At 43.2% G+C, this 17,748-nt stretch overlaps 1 protein-coding gene across 1 annotated transcript; it reads right to left on the reverse strand.

Annotated features, from left to right (window-relative positions):
* Positions 1 to 285: 285 nt before the first annotated feature.
* LOC121437406 (coiled-coil domain-containing protein 160-like) lies at positions 286 to 8,227 on the reverse strand. Its single transcript, XM_041637297.1, has 2 exons — positions 8,112 to 8,227; positions 286 to 1,635 (listed from the first exon to the last, which is right to left on the reverse strand). Exon 2 carries the CDS (start codon positions 1,609 to 1,611, stop codon positions 640 to 642), a length of 972 nt encoding a protein of 323 aa, XP_041493231.1. The 5' UTR covers positions 1,612 to 1,635; positions 8,112 to 8,227; the 3' UTR covers positions 286 to 639.
* Between the last annotated feature and the right edge of the window lie 9,521 nt (positions 8,228 to 17,748).

Genomic DNA, 17,748 nt, shown 5'->3' on the forward strand with positions numbered 1-17,748 from the left:
GCCAGCCTAAGAAAATGCAGGAGCCATGGCTGAGGCAGGCTCTGTTTAAGCAAATGTCAGAACAGGGACTCTAATCATCTTGTAGTCTATGGGAACTGTGTCCAAGTCCAAGGAAAAAGCACGGGGCAATCAGCAGGGGAGACTGTGTTCCCGAGATGTTTACATGGGCCTAATTAAGGTTAGACCCCAAAGGAAGCAGATGCCTTTTTGTCCTGCTGAGTTTGACCAGGCAACTACAAAACTCACAGGCATGTTTTATGCTCATACGTGTAAACAAGATTTTATTATTCACACTGCTTACCACAGATGGGAGAACATTCAGGTGCCAAGGACATGGCTAACAAGATCATACAATGAGGCTTATGACTTGGGTTCATCCATGATTTGGTAAATCCGTTTGGGTTTTTGTCCTTGTTTTGTTTTAGTAATATTATATAGGCACCCATATAAAAGAGATTTCAGAAGTTTCCATTCGGATTCTCAAAATGAAAGAGAACACAGAGGCTTCAAAGTTAACATGATTCACAGCAAAGACTGTAAGCTATCAAATACAGTTTAGCAGGACTCAAAGACATAGTACGATAAACATGGATTTGGCTCAATGGCTTGCCCAGGGAAAGGTTTTCTCCCCCCTTATGTTTAAAGATCATTCCCGGTAAAGTGGTCAGCAGTACGCGATGACCTTACCACAGAAGCCACGTGTCTTCCAAGCAACTCCAGGGCTCTGCTGTTCTTTGTTCGCAGGCTCTTCTCAGCTCTCAGCTCACTCTTGATGGCACCCAGCTCTACGTGGATCTTTTCCATTTCCAGCTCATAAAACAACTTCATCTCTTCTCTGAGGAGCGCTGTGCTGAGTTCAGTTTGACGCTTCAGTTTCTTGACAGAGTCTTTCAAGTTTCTGTTCTCTAGATTCAGCCTGTACATGACTTCTTTGGCTTGCTGGAGCTCTTCGGTTAAGTTTTTTACGTTTGTCGCTTTTTCAGTCAGGTCGTTTTTTAAAGCTTGCAGTTCCCAGTCATTCTTTGAAGCAGCTGTCCCTGTTTCTTGAAAATTGACATATCTCCTCGAGGCTTCCTTTCGAGAATTCAAAAGTTCTTTTTCGGCATTTTCAAAATCCTCTTCGATCTCCCGGCATTTGAGGTTAAGTTTTCCCAGCTCTTCGTTCAGGAGGTGCAGGCGGAGTTTGGGAGGCATTGCTTCGGTCCATTTCTTCTTGCTGACTTGTGCTGCTGCCGACAATTCCTTCTCAGTCCACGCAGAGGCGCTCTCCCTGCTGTGAGAATTTTCTTTGGTAGCACCGTCTAGATCGAGAAAGTCCCAGAAGACAGAATTTGCGTTTGCTGCATTCTTTGACGCGTTCATCCTTGTCTCTCTTAAATTGGGGTCTTGGTCTCTTTCTGCTATCTGGGAATAATAGTCCTTCCTCATATATTTATTTCCTTCTTGAGCATTTCTACTGGAAAAGTTAGAAACTCTCCCCATCCTCCAGGATTTGTTTGAAGATGTTTCTTCGGAGAAAGACGGAAGAGGAGCAGCATCTTCTAGGACATCATGCTCATTTAAAAAAGGAGTCAACTTATTGTCTTTCCAGTGCTTTCGTCTAGCATCCATTTCGTTGGGCACCACTTTGATTTCCTGAAAAACAAAATTGAAAACCAATCCAAATTATCTCCATGGTTAGCCCAGTCATAGAAAGAACTAAGAAGGCTGGTTGTACCTAAAGGCGCCTGGACATTTGACAGTCAGCTCCCCTCAAACTAATAGAGTGACTTGGATCTCATTTGTAAATGAAAAGGGCTAACAGAGCTAACGTCTGTGAACATCTGCACCTCGAAAATTCTTCCATCCCATGAAACAGAATCAGTAAATGAAATATTTTGTTATTCTTTGTAGACGATTCTGTGGTAAGGCAGCTGTGTGCATGAAACAGACTGCTTTACAATAATAAAGAGGTTATTTGGGGATTACTAGGCAAATATTGGTAAGACCCTTTCCTTCGATGTGCCTTCCTTGTGCCTCGTCCTCTCGGGCAGAACTACTGTTTGTTCACTCCTTAAGTGATTGAAACTTCAAGGCTTGCTGCAACGTGATCTGCTTCTGGTCCAGTGGAGCAGGCCGACTTCCTCATGACTAACTCTGCCAAGTGCCCTTCTGCTTTGACCTATGAATTCCTGCTAGTCCAGTCTTAGACTTTGCCTTTAGGAAAGCCTGCCAAGCATATAGAATTCTCTGTTTGGAGAGCGATTTTATAACGAGCTGCCAGATCAACCATTGAAAATATTAATGCTATTAAAGGTGTTTTTCTTATGCAGTCTCTGAGTATATTTTTTAGGTGAAAACCTAGCGTACAAAATCACAACTGGCATCTAAATTTATAAACATTAAAGGGCAATTCCTGCTGGTGTGGTAGGGAGCACACACTTTATAACCCTAGCATTCCCAGGAGGTACAGGCACAAGGACCAGGAGTTCAAGGCCAGTCTTGGCTACACATAGACTTTGAGATCAGCCTGACCTTCATGAAATCCTCGTCTCAAAAAATAAATAATGCAACCCCCCAAAGGCTAGTTAATCAGGGCTGGAGTGTAGCTCAGTGACAGAGTGTTTATTTAGTATGTAACAAATCTGGGGGTCCAATCCCAGAGCACGGTGAAAAACCCAGACAAGAAATTCAGGGTGTACATTCGCCAGAATCATGGTTTCCCTCTAGAAATACTCTTTTCTGATTTCTCTTATTCTCTTGGTCACAGTCCAACACCTACGATATGCTGTCCTGGAATGGAATGATGATCAGAATCTTGGGTTCTCTCCTTTTTAGAAAGATGAACACGAGTGATTCAAACAGGCGACGATAAGCATGAGGGAAGGGACTGATACGAGAGGAAAGAGAGAAGGGTTAGCTTGTTTGCCTCATCTTTCAAAAATCACAATTTTACCAGAGAATTTTGGAAAAAAAAGCTTGCCATGGTAGCAAGGGTAGAGAGACAGAGAGAGAGATGACTGACTACTGCCTGCCTGTTTTCACCTAATTCTGCCTGACAAGAGCGGTGGGATGGGTTGGGAAAGAGGCCAGCTGTGCCCAGTGAAGGAGAGGCCACTCACTTTATACCTGGACACGCAAGCAGGGAAACATCTAAGACAGAGGTCTGGGTACAGATAAAAGTTAATGTAGAAAAGTCTTCATTAATAATTTTAATGTTGCGGGGGCTGGAGAGATGACTCAGTACTGGCTGCTCTTCCAGAGGACCCGGGTTCAATTCCCAGCACCCACATGACAGCTCACAGCTGTTTCTACCTTCAGTTCCATGGGCTCTGACACCCTCACAGAGACTTATATGCAACCAAAAAACAAAATCACATAGAATAAAAAGTAATTTTAACGTTGCTTCTCAGATGCACACACACACACACACACACACTCTTTCAGTTTACCCTATTTTTCTGTCCCATGCCTCTGTAGAATTTCCTGAGTGTCTAGAAGGATTTATCTTTCAATGGATCGTAGAAATCCAGTATTCTATCCAAGGACCTGGAGGAGTTCATTGATTAAATAACTGTGCTCAGAGAAACTGAGTGACCTGAGCAAGGCCACGTAGCCTGTAGTCATAAAACTGAGATCCTGTCTCCCAGGTCAGTGCTTATTCTGAAAACCCCTTTTCTTCCTCCACTAGGTGTCATTCCGCAGGCTGAAAGAACAGACTCCATTGTCTGAAGAGCTTAGGTTATCCTTTAAGGAGCCACAGGAGGAGAAAGAAAAGCTGGATGGGGGAGGGGAAGGGAGAAAGAAAGGTCTGAAAGGCTCCCTGGCATTCCTCTCCCCAGGCTTCCGTGAGCAGGGTCAAAGGGTCTCCGAGATGCTCCCTTTTCTCTTTCACTGGCAAGACAGCCTTTCAGGACTTGTTCCCACGTTTCCTTAGAGCTGAGGGCTGTCAGCAGCCCTGTCTTCAGGGCTGTTTGCTTTTACTGCAGAGCAAATGTGGCAGGAGGATTTTGAGCAAGGACAAGGAATATGCTTTAAAAATAATGACATCCCCCCACCCCTCCCTGGCCCGGCAGCCATTTTGTTCCTAATCAACTCCATGAGGTAATTTGCCTCAGCAGAACGGGAAACCATTACTGAAAGTACAGCATGGCCTTCCAGCTGGGCAGCGTGCACGTTTGCTCCTGTGTCTACTCAACTATACATTGAACTTTGAAGGATCCAAGAGAAATGAAAAACTCAAAGAATCCAGTCAGAATGCAGATGGGGAAAAAAATGAAGTCACGACAAAAATAACATTTGAGGTCGTCTACAAAAATTATTCCCTGGAAGGCCTTCGGAAGACACTGCTATATTATACAACTGTACCTACGTTTGTGTCTGATACGGATTAATAATGAACCTCTGATAATTCTAGCTAGTGTCCCACCTGAAAATGCCTACCATTTATCCACTGGGGACTATTTCGTGTTGGCAAAGTAGTGGGGGCATTTTTGTGCAGTAAGGGATGGCTTGCCTCAACTTTATACATATATATTTTCAAAACGATTCGATTCGTTACTTAGTGAAAAATGCATATAGGGTATTGTCTGATTTCTTTCCCGAGCGCCTCTCCATATGTTAACCTCTGTACGGAAGATTTGTGTCAAAGATATCTTAAGTGAACTAAGAGGTGGGGAAGCTTCTAGAGTAGTATCACTTGAAGTCGAGAATTCTACAAATAATATAAGCTGATGGTGGTGGCGCATGCCTTTCATCCCAGCCCTCGAGAGGCAGAGGCAGATGGATCTCTGTGAGTTCAAAACCAGCCTGATCTACACAGTGAGTTCCAGGACAGCCAAGGCTGTTACACAGAGAAACCCTGTCTTGAAAAACAAACAAAGCTACAAAAAAGAGTTTTGGAATTGCCGACAAAACAAACTGAGAGTGAATTAATAACCTAATGTGAGGCAACACAATATTAATGTTGAGGACAGAGCCGAGGGTGATTATTTATTAAGACTCTCAGATTTATCATTGAACTGAAAATACGAGGGGGAAGTATTTCTACTTTTGTACGGCTTCAGAAAATGATACACTACTGTTTATTGGGAAAGAAGAAATCAACAAACCACTTCTCTTTCATGTTCAAGGTCAGGCCCAGGGGAGGAATCTTCCATTAAGGTGCACAGGAAACTTAATTATTTGTTTTCTAAAATATTTGTATTTGAAATCATATGCTTCGGGAAAGTTCCTGACACAACCCCAATATGGTTTTTGTCCCTCATTTGTGTTATCCCATTTACATTAGGAAATGGTTTCAAATTTTCAGAACTCTCTTTGTCTAAACAAAGGTCTCTTTGTGATCGCAGCTGTTTGGCTTGGCATAGGTAGGTGGGGAGTTACTGGGAAGCTGTTTGGGAGGATGTCAGAGGCTCTTGCTCATCTCACAGAGGTCCCTCCTCAAGTTATGTAAACTTGGAGTGATGGTTGGTAAAGTTCACCCCCCCACACACACCCACGCTGAGCAACCTCTGTCACTATTTGGCCCCTCAACTTCCCTCAACTGACTTTCCGGGCTGGAGAGATGGCTCCACAGTTAAGAGCACTGGCTGCTACTCTATAGGACCTGGGTTCAATTCCCAACACCCACAAGGCAGCTCACAACTCCACTTCCAGGGGATCCATCGTACTAGGTAGTATGCACGTGGTGCACATGTCTGTGCATGCAAGCAAAATACCCATACATACAAAATGAATAAATCTTTAAAAAATGCCTCAGCTTTCAGTCATCCTTCAGGGATCATTAGGTGAAAACAAAGGACCCCTTTAGCCCAAAGAACACCCTCTCTTTAGTTTTGGTGGTTTCCACTCTTTCGACCCTCGGAAAAACTGCTCAGCCAAAATAGGAAAAGAAAATGTTACTCGGCTAGGCACGGTGGCACACATTTTTCATCTCAGCACACAGGAGGCAGGAGAAGGCGGATCTCTGTGAGTTTGAGGCCAACCTGCTCTACAGAGTGAGTTAAGACCAGTCAGGGCTAAAGAGTGAGACCCTGTCTCAGGAAAAAAAAAAGTAAGCATTGCAACATTTTTCTATTTTCATTGCTTCCAGGCAGGAAAGAGAGACAGTTCTGACCTAGTTCCTCTAGGATACCATCTCGTTCCCCACCCTCTTTTACTAGTTGTAGGAAATCACTTAATAACAAAATGAAGATCCAAGTGAACTGCGTGCCGTCCAAGGGGATCTCTATGTTTTACTAGCTACTGAAAGCAGACAGAGAGGGGAAATCTTGAGAAAGGATTAAGTAGAGGTTGGGGCAGGAAGCTATGAGAAAAGCCTCCCTATCCTAGGGCTCATCTTTCTGAACTGCTGAAGGCTTGTCTGCGGGGAGCTGCAGAGTCTTAAGGCATAGAAGAGAGATGATGAAACGACTTCACAGGTGGTTAATAGCAAATGGTCCACCTCAAGTACTGTGACCCCTGACACCAGGACTGTCCCAATCCCAGTAAGCCGGGCTCACCTCTAAATCTACATACGCACATTTCCTGGCGTTCCTAGAAGTTGTAACGCTGGCTAGAGGACAGCCTGAGAATTTTCAAGCCAAACTATGAGGAAATTCATTTTTCCACTTTGTACCTGTCTGTCATATTCCTTTAACATGGGCGAGCATTCAGACCCAGAGCCAACCATAATGCTCACCCTGGTATCTGGTAACACTTGATTTTAATGGAATGTTTTTTGTTTTTGCTTTTTTTTTTTTTTTTTTTTGGAAGAAAAGAAAATCCATAGTCTTCTTCCTAGCTTACAAAGTGTTTTGGATGGCATTTTAGGGCCAGGGTTTTAATTTTTCCCTTGAAGTTTGTTTGGCTTGACTGAAGTCTTTGGGCACTTTTCTTTCGAATGTTTATGAGGCCGGCTTGAAAGCGTCCTGACAGTGACTGATGATTCGGTTACAAAGTTGAAGATTTCTGTTGGGCAAGACTCTGGGCTTCTCAACTCCCAGGATGAGATAACAGCCAGAACAACTGTACTTACCCTTCCTGAGGTCCAAGGTCTTAGACCGGATGTCACTGGTCTCCTCCAACTTGAGCTGGAAAAAACAGTCCACCCCACCCCACCCCCCTGAAGCGTAATCAGGAAATATAATTTCAAGAAGGTCCAAACCCGTGCTCATCTCTGAAGTGTGCTTTAGAGTCACACATTCTACACCTAGAATGTCCATGGGTCTATCCACAGTGTGGGACCAGACAGAAGCAATTTCTTTTTTTAAGTTTTCAATACATTTCCCCAACTCTTCTGCCACTATCCTCCTTCCTCAGGCAATACAAATGTCAGGAGGGACAAGGACCGCGGTGGCACTGTATTCCTCATAGTGTTAACCACATGAGCCACGGGTGGTGGTGGAGACAGCAGCCACAGTAGCAGAGGGCTGGAGCCTAGGCCTGGATTCCCTCCCTCGGAGCGCAGTTAATTTGTGAAAACACGACAAAGAGAAGTGATCTTGCTTTTTGCTTTCGTCTTTCAGGACCCTATGGGTCAAGGGTTCACTTCCCTGGGCATGTCCTTTTCTATTGTTTGGCCAGTATGGTGAGAGAAACAAGGTGCCATTGAAAATTGGGTACTCTGTATGGTTATCAGCCCCAACTCTTTGTTATTAGTGTGAAATTATTCCTTCTTGAAGAAAAGATACGGAGTCACCTGAGTTCCCAAGGCTGAGACTTTATTATTATGGGAGTCCCATTCTTGCGATCAAGCTGTATCTTTGTATGCATAGTTTGGGGAATTTTTTTCTCTGTGAGTGGTTAACTGAAACTCCCGCCACCCTTGCTTCTACGGGGGGGGGGGGGGGGGGTGACTAGGAAGGAGATGTTGCTAGAGCCCCCACTGCAGGTGACATTTTTCACCTCCCCAGTCCTGATCCTGTAGCTGGCGGGTAAATGGACAGGCTTGACCCCACTTCTCCTTCCACAATCCCTTTTCCCACGTCCTGTTTCTTTTTTTTCCCCAAACACTCGCTAGCTCCAGCCTGGGCTCTCAAGAGAGCAAAAAACCCTGCTGCTGGGACTTCCTTGGTTTTCTGCCTTCTTGCAGTTGGGGGTTAAAGAGGGGCGAGCCAGGGGCGCCCGGGATGTCCCTTCCACAGACATACCTGGAAGTGTGGGTGCGGTCTGGACAGCCCTGTCCACTCTTCCCCGAAACCGGCCACCACCGACAGGCGGCAGCCCCTTGTTCAGTGCTAGCCACTGTGCGACCGGGCCAGGGTGGCCAGGGGCAGAGCCTCTGCAGTGCAGTTCCAGCGCGGGCTGCACTGTTGCCTAGCAACCAGGCAGATGGATTTAAAGGGACCCGGGCACTGAAGGGACCGGGCGGGCGCTGCAGGATGACTACTGCTAGACAAGGACGGGAGTCCAGGCCAAGCCAGAGCACTGAGCATGCCCGATAGGGCGGCCACCGTGGTGGCTTCAGCGGAAGGCAGGGAGAAGACACTAAGTCAGAATAGGAAGGGTCAAGAAAGTGTAAGGCAAACCCCATCCACCATAGGACTTTTAGAGTGGGTCTGGGAGATGCTCAAGGCTACGTGATCACTGACTGTGGAGGGATGGAGTAGCTGTTGCATAGGGTTAATCCCTAGGTTTCATTTGTTAGTTACATGATGCTATGTAGACTTTGCTTTGGAAGATCTAGGTTGAAGTTGGGGTTGCTAATAATGTGGGGGTTGCATCATATCCCCATCCCTATCCCCAAGCACACCCTTGCAGGTCAGCACAATGGCATAGCCAGAAGTTCTACAACGGACCGATAACTAAGAAATATGGGGCACCAGATATAGTCATGAGCAATTCTTCAGAAAGTTGGTCTTCTCTTGGACCCAAGAGGGAGAAAAGGAAATTATGACTTTGGAATCTCAAGTGAAAAGTGTTTGAAACGTATTTTTTCAAAGGGACAAGCTAATTTAACAAGACCTAACAAGTGAGTGACTTGGGAACAATACTTAGAGCTGCCTTTCAAAATTTTAAACCTTGAGAACCAGCTCTAACCGGTGTTTGGGAGCTGCCACGGCTGCACTGGGGGGAGGGGCAGTTCTCAGGCTGCCTTTTCCTCCTTGAGAACCAGAGTCAACAAGGGAGAGAGGTGGGAGAAGGAAGTGGAGGTCTCCTGTTAATGTGTGTTTTATTGAAGACCCTGACAGAAGTGGCCTGTAGGATCCCACAAGCTTCCTGATACTAAATTTTCAAATTGCCCTGGTTTTATCACTGGTTTTCATTATCTCAAAAGGGCTCCACTTACTTTTGCGTGCTATGCTAACCATTGCTAATATAAGAAAAAGTCTTTCTTGATTGCTCTGTTTTAACTTTCTCATTCAAGTGATGGGAGGAATTGTATCTCACTTGCAACAGTGGACTGAAGAGTTGAACAAATAATTTTCTTTTTAAGAAAGCCCTCTTTTAAAATATTTATCTATCTATTTATTTATTTGTTTGCTTATTTATTCATTTATTTATTTATTTATTTATTTATTTATTTATTTATTTATTATGTATACAATATTCTGTCTGTGTGTATGCCTGCCGGTCAGAAGAGGGCACCAGACCTCACTACAGATGGTTGTGAGCCACCATGTGGTTGCTGGGAATTGAACTCAGGACCTTTGGAAGAGCAGGCAATGCTCTTAACCGCTGAGCCATCTCTCCAGCCCCCCTGAATGAATCATTTTCAAATCCCATGTAAAAGAGTGCAACTTTTTCATAATTCCATTACTATCCTGAAATCAAAATACAACTTTACTAGTGGAAAACAGGATGTGGAATCGTGATCACGCCAAACTTATTTCAGGTGGAGCTACAAGTCTCTGAAAGCAATTTAACCTGACTGCCATATTCCTGGGAGAAAGAGCAACACAGATTACCTGGGTCTGCTGAAGGTCTGTTGGAAATGTGATATCCCACACTTTCGTGTTCTAGAAGTATCAAATGGCAAACAGTCAAAAACCACGAGGACAGAAAATTTCAGTTTTCAGTACCACAACCGTCTTGGGTGAATATGAACATCACAGACCCTCTGCAACCATTCTCAGAGCTGAGACAAGAGGGCATTTATTTGATACTAATAGAATCACAAACCATTCAGTGGAGCCTGATCTTCTCATTTTACCACGTAGGACACAGCAAAGCAGGTATTTTTGATTACCCTATTAACCAACTCTAGTTTCAGCAGTCCTGAGATACTCCCAGCAACGAATAATATGTTCTCTTATAGGCCTATAATGCATATACATAAGTATCTAGACATTAATACAGGCAATGACAATAATAAATAACATTAGTTATAGCCCACATTTCATATCTCAGCATAGTTTGTTGGGCTGTACCTTCGCGGTGAATCTAGAATTTGTTTCTTACTGCTGTGTCTCCATTATTACTCACCCGGATCCTGGCCCTGGTCACTTCTCGACTGGACTTCTGCAGTCACGGAACTGCTGGCTTGCTTGTTCGCTGCGTCTGTTTCCCAGAGTTGCTGTAACAAACTGCGAGGCTTAAAACAATAAACACTTCTTTTACTGTCCTCAATGCACAAAAGAACAAAGCTAAGGTCGTGCAGGGCTGGTTCTTTCCCAAGGCTCCGAGGGAGGATCTGTTTCTTCTCGGTCCTGGCTGTTATCAGCAATCCTTGGCCTTCCTTGGCTTCTGGATACATCATTCCAATCTGCCTGTTTTCACAGTGTGATCCCTCTGCATATCTGTTTGGTCTTCACTTGGCTGTCTCTTCTCTGAGGATGTCTGCATCCTAATTTCTCTCCTCTTACAAGACCATTTGGTAGATGAGAGGCCATGCTAGCACAGAAAGACTTTTTTTTCTTTTGGTTTCTCAAAGCAGGGTTTCTCTGTAGCTTTGGACCCTGTTCTGGAACTCACTCTGTAGACCAGGCTGACCTTCAACTCACAGAGATTCGCCTGCCTCTGCTTCCTGAGTGCTGGGATTAAAGGCCTGAGCCACCTCCACCAGGTGTGGAGGATACCATTTTAACATCTTAGTGTTAGAAAAGATCCAGTTCCTAAATCAGGTCACATTTACCAATATCAAGGGTGAGCCTTTGAACATAGCTTTTAGGAGAACACATCTTGTCTCAGTGTGCCTGCCTACTGCCTGTTTACATCCAGACCTTCCTACCTTCATTCGTAGTTGGTCCTCGCCTTCCACTCCTACCGCTTTCACCTTGCTGTCTCCTCCAGCAGAGTCTTGTTTGGAAAACACCCACGTCCCTCTCTGCCATTAGGAACTTCGCTCGACTGCTTGCTTTTGTTTTAAATACTCTTTTCCAGAATATCATCACATCTTCCTTCCTTACCTCCCCGGATTAGATCCTTTTCCTGTTTCTGGAATAAAAACTTTCTGCCAAAAGCACGGTAAGGGAGAAAGACTTTATTCTGGATCAGTTCAATAATATAGACACTCCTTCATGGCGAAGGAATCAAGGCGTGGCAGCCTGAATCAACTGGTCATATCATATTCACAATAATCAGGAAACAGAAATTAGGACTGCATGGGGCCACTCAGCTCCCTTTCCCTATTTGTACAGATGAGGATCTCAGCCAGGGCAAGGTACCACCCACAGCAGATGAGTCTTCCTGCTTCCATGAAAATAATCGAGATACTCCCCTACAGACAAGGCCAGAGAACTATCTCTTGGGTATAGATTGGTTTTCTCAAATGGACAGATAATACTAGTCATACTCCTCCTTCACGCTGTGTCTTAAGTCCCAGTGCTTCTTGGGGAGGACCACTTTGAACCTTGTGGTTTCGAAAAATGTGATGACTTCTTTTTTCTGGATAGGGTATTGATTAGGCATCCCAGCACTGGCTGCATCTTCACTAGACAGAGAGTATCGCTGGAAACTATTTATTGAATGAAGCTTGATGTTTGGACCTCTAATGCTTCAGATTTATTCTCTGCCATGGATACTTACCATTCTCTGCGATGTTCTATTTTTGTCTATGTTAGAAGTAGCCATTCACTATTTTTTTTTTAATTTTTAAAGTTAGTAATGCAAAGTAATGGAATTCATTATGGCATTTTTTTTATAGCTAGATGGCATTGTTTTTGGTGTAACCTATCCCTCTACACTATAGTATTCCCCTCTTGTTATCCTCTTGCTGGTCACTTTTCTGCTTCCGAATAGTCTGTCTTTCTACTTTCATCACATGTATTTCAATAATCATTTTTCTCATTCCCTCCCTTAGGATCCCTTCTTCCCCTTTCAGGATTCCCTTTCAACTTTCATGAGCTACACACAGACAAATTTACACACACACACACACACACACACACACAGAGAGAGAGAGAGAGAGAGAGAGAGAGAGAGAGAGAGAGACTCTAGAGACTCTAGAGTAAACACATATGAGGAAAGTGTGGTATTTGTCTGTGTTTGCCTTGTTTTGCTTAATGCAATGATTTTTGGTATCATTCGTTTCCTCACAAATGCTGCGATTTCATTTTTCTTTATGCCTTAATAAAGCTCTGCTGTGTATATGTACCACATTTTCTTTGTCTGTCCATTTGTTGGTGGACATCTAGAATGGTTCCATATGTTTGCGATAGAGAACACTACAGCAATAAACAGAATGTGCAAGTATCTCTATTGTACCAGGCTCTATTCTTTTGGGTCATCAAGCAGCTTCCAAATCTCAACACAGAGACTTCTTATTAGTTATGAATGCTCGACCTAACTTTAGACTCATTTCTGGCTAGCAGTGTTCTGCCTGCATGTATGCCTGCAGGCCAGAAGAGGGCACCAGATCTCATTGCAGATGGTTGTGAATTGAACTCAGGACCTCTGGAAAAGCAGCCAGTGCTCTTAACCTCTTAATGATGGCTCAGATGGCTGAGAGATGTCTCCAGCCCCTGGATAGCTCTTTTAACTTAAATTAACGTTTCTCTTTATCCACCTTTTGACTCAGAGCTTTTTACCTTTTAGACATTCTTACTGTCTCTGTATTTGGCTGGCTGATGTCTGCCTGACTTCTGGCCCTGGGCATGTCTCCCTCATTCTCTCCTCTTGTTCTTCGCTTGTTCTTTTTCCTTCTTTTTGAGCCTAGCTTTCTCCTCCTATTTATTCTCTCTGCCTACCAGCCCTGTCTACCCCTCCTCTGCCTAGCTATTGGCTGTTCAGCTTTTTATTAGACCAACTAGGTGCCTTAGGCAGGCAAGGTAAAACAAATGCAACACATATATTCATAATTATGCAAATACAGCCTAAACAAATACAGCACATCTTTACATAGTTAATTAATATTCTGCAGTGTAAACAAATATAACCAATCTAGTTAAAATAATATTCTACATCATTCTGTGGTGTGTTGATGTAGGGATGTACCTGGACTGATATATCTGGGTCATGAGATAGTTCTATTTTTAGTTTTTTGAAGAATCTCCTCACTAATTTCTATAGTGGCTATACCAGTTTACACTACCACCAACAGTGTGTAAAGGTTCCCTTTCGCCAGTATGAGTATTTGTTGTTTGTTTTCTTTATGAAACCCTTACTGATTGGGCTAAGATAGAGTATCAAGTAGTCTTCAGTTGTGTTTCCTGAATGGCTAAGAATGCTGAACACTTTTAAAAAAATATTTCCTGGCCAGTTTTAGGTTTTCTTTTGAGACATGTTTATTCAGTTTATCAACTCATTTATTAGTTAGATTTTGGTGTTGCCTGGTTTCTTGGTGTTTAGGGTTTTTGTTTTGTTTTCTGAAAACAGAACTTCACTACGTACTTCTGTCTGTTCTGGAATTTAGGATGTAGACCAGACTGTTCTTGAACTCAGTGATTCACCTGCCTCCATCACCTGAGTGCCAGAATTAAAGGTGTGCACCACCACACCCAGTCCTTTTGTGTTTAGTTTTATAGTTCTTTATATATATAAGATATTAAGTCCTTGTTTGATGTGTAGTTGGCAAAGATTTTGGTCCATTCTGAAGGCAGTCTTCACTTTGGTGATTGTTGCCTTTTGTAATAGAAGTTCTGGTAGTGAGGTGAGGGCAACCAAGTTTATTCCAGAGAGTGGACAAAGTTGAACATCTGGGAAAGACAGAAGAACAAGTCACTGAGAAAGTGAAAGTAACCGCTTTATTGAAGCAAGCAAACTGCTTCCTTTGGATGGGTGGTGCCCCAGAGCTGGAAGCCCCTACCCCTTCCTCTATTGGTCCCATTTAGATACCAGCCCCTGTACCAGTATACTCGCAATGTCTTCTGGGAACTAGAAACCACCATCTTCGAGAATCCACTTTCACTTTCCCTGTCTATCCATGCCCTGCTAACACTCCCTCACTTTCCCACGCAGAAGCTCTTTTATGCCATGTATTCTCCTTTGTCTGTTCTTGGATTGCTTCCTGTGCTAGTAGAGCCCTTTCCGGACCTCGTCGTCTATGCCTCTATCTTAAAGTGATTTTCCTATGCTTTCTCCTGGCAGAGTCAAGATTTCAGGACTTACTGTCAGGTCTTTGTTCCAGTCCAGTTTGAATTAATTTTTGTGCACCATGAAAGATATAGATGGAGTTCCCATTCTTCTATATGTGGAAATCGAGTTTGCCCAGTACCGTTTGTTACAGAGACTGTCTTCTCCCCATGAAAGCTTTATGACCCCTTTGTCAAAAATTAGGTGGCTGTAGCTCTGAGCCTCTTATTTTATTGGTTTTCATATATGTTTTTGTGCCAGTACATGCTGAACTTTAAAATGGCAGCTTTGTAATATAATTTGAACTCGGGTATTGTGATACCTCCAGCTCTTTTTTTCCTAGCATTGCTTTGCCTACTGGGTGGAGGTGGGGGCTCTGTTGTATTTTCATGTAAATCTTTATATTGTTTTTTTTTCTAGTTCTGTGAAGAATGTAAGAGGGATTTTAATGGGGGGAGTTCATTCATTCTTGGGTCATTTTTGCTACTACAACTATTTGACAAGGTTACTTCTACCAGTCTATGGGAGCGAGAGGGCTACAGTGTCTTCAATTTCCTTCTTTAATGTCTCAAACTTTTCTTTTTTTAAGATTTTATTTATATATTATGTATACAACATTCTGCCTTGATGTAAGCCTGCGGGCCAGAAGAGGGCGCCAGATCTCATTGCAGATGGTTGCAAACCACTATGTGGTTGCTGGGAATTGAACTCAGGTCCTCTGGAAGAACAACAGTAAATGCTCTTAACCACTGAGTCATCTCTCCAGCCCTCAAACTTTTCATTGTGAAAGTTTTTCACCTCCTTGGAAAGGTTAACTTGTACTTTTTAAAAGCTATTGGGAATGGGATTTTCCCACAATTTCTCTTTTGAAAGTTTGATTATTGACACACAGAAAAGCAACTAGTTTTTAATGCTGGTTGTGTGCCCTGCTACTCTGTCGAATGTGTCAATCAGGAGTAAGAGCGTTCTTGTGGAGTCCCTGGGTCTTTTAAATATTGAATATAGGGTCAGCTAATCTGTAAGCAGGACTTCTTTGATTGTTTTTCTTTTGTTTTTGTTTTCCAAGACAGGGTTTCTTTGTGTCACCTTAGCTGTCCTGGACTTTACTCTGTGGACCAGGCTGGACATGAACTCACAGAGATCCATCTGCTTTGACTTAGGTTTTGAGACAGGGTCTCAGGTATCTGAGTTTGGCCTAGAGCTCTCCCTGGACCTGAGAATGACCTTAAATACCTGATCCCCCTGCCTCCAAAGTATTGAGAAAGTTCCTTTCTTATTTGTATCCATTTTATTTCCTTCCCTTTTCTTACTCTTATAGCTAAAACTTTGAAAACTGTACTGGCTAGTTGTCTTTTGTCAACTTGGCACAAGCTAGCGCCATTTGAGAAGAGGACCTCAGCTGAGAACATGCCCCCATCAGACTGGCCTTTGCACAAGGCTGTGGAACATTTTCATGATTGATGATTGATGCAGGAGGGCTTAGTTCACTGTAGACAGTGCTACTCCGAGGCAAGTGGTCCTGGATGGCATCAGAAAGCAAACTGAACCAGCCACTAGGAGCAAGCCAGTAGACAGCACTCCTCCCCACGGCCTCTGCATCAGCTCCTGCCTCCAGGTTCTTTCCCTGCTTGACTTCCTGCCCTGACGTCCCTCACTGATAGACTGCTACCTGAAAGTCTAAGATGAAATGAACCATCTCCTCCCCCAGTTTCTTTGGGCCATGATGTTTGATCACAGCAATAGAAACCCTAACTAACATAAACAGTTTGTTGAACAAGAGCAGAGTGACATCCCTGTCCCAGTCCTGATTTTAGAGGAAATGCTTCCAGGGTTTTCCCTACTTACTATAATGTTAGTTATAGGTTTGTCATATTTACACTTTATTATACTGAGGCATCTTTCCATTCCTATTTGTAACATGGACGGGCCTGGCTTGTTTGTTGTTGGGGTTTTTGTCCTCCAACCAGGTACCCCACAACTGTTTAGCTCCAAAGAAAATCACACATAGGTCTCCATAAATTATAAGCTGATTGGCCCTTTAGCTCTAGCCTCTCACTGGCTACCTCTCACATCTTGATTAACCCATTTTTCTGATCTATGTTAGCCATGTGGCTCAGTACCTTTTTTCAGTGGGACAGATCACATCCTGCTGCTTTGGTGATCTGGGCAGGAGTGGGAGGAATCAACTTCCTCCTTCCCAGAATTCTCCTGTTCTCATTACATCATTTCTACTTTTTGTCTGGTTTTCCTGCCTATATTTCCTGCCTGGCCAATCAGTGTCTATTTATAACATGATTGACAGAATACAGACAATTCTCCCACACCTATTTTCAGGGATTTTATCATTAAGATATGCTGAACTTTGCTAAAAGCCTTTTCTACATTTTCTCAGATCCTACATCTATATGAGCCCCTCTATTTTTCATATACCTCATTCAAAAACAAACTATGAAAAAATTCAGAAACAAAATTTAGCTGTCTTCTCCTTATACTAAACATATCTACAGAAATGTAAAATAATGCCAGTTTATTCACTAAAAATTTTGTTTTGGAAAAAAATCTATTTAATTTAATTTAATTTTTTGTTTTTTGGTTTTTCGAGACAGGGTTTCTTTGTAGCTTTGGAGCTTGTCCTGGAACTCACTCTGTAGACTAGGCTGGCCTCAAACTCACTGAGATCCGCCTGCCTCTGCCTCCCAAGTCCTGGGATTAAAGGTGTGTGCCACCATCACCTGGCAAGAAGAAACGATTTTATAAAATATTCTTCACATTAACATGAGTTTTTGTTACCTTTTAGATGATAATACATGGTGTTTTCATTTCTCAGTTTTACCTTCTAGTCTGACATATATCAATAGATACAGTTCTTGTAGACCAAAGTTGTTTAACATTTGCAGTAAGTTTTAACGGTTTGAAAGTATCGTGGAGGCTTGTAGCTCAATCAGCATGGTGGTTGTTTAGCCTATACCAAGGCATGGTTCCATCTCCAGCATCACAGAACCCCTTGTGCTTGTTACTCCAGCACTTGGGAGCTGTGGGAAGGAAACAGAGTAGCTTGGACCATAGAAGTGTAAGAACTACTGATCTAAGATATACTCAGGAGGGGCGTTGGCTGATTATCATTTACCTTCTATTTCCAAATGTTCTCTAAAATGGTTGTTCCAGTGTAAACTCTCACTTTTATTGCGTTAGAATGCCTGTCATCCTCAAGACCCTTGTCAGGATTTTAGAATTGTTTCAGACTTAAATTCTGTTTCTGGCTGATAGGAACCGAATCAGGGAGTGGTGCTGAGTCGTCCTGCCTCTGTGTACTAGTGAGATTGTATATTTTCTATG

This window comes from Microtus oregoni, unplaced genomic scaffold, assembly GCF_018167655.1.
Source record: "Microtus oregoni isolate MIOR12 unplaced genomic scaffold, Mior012 000052F_004, whole genome shotgun sequence".
In the NCBI taxonomy this organism is placed as follows: domain Eukaryota; kingdom Metazoa; phylum Chordata; class Mammalia; order Rodentia; family Cricetidae; genus Microtus; species Microtus oregoni.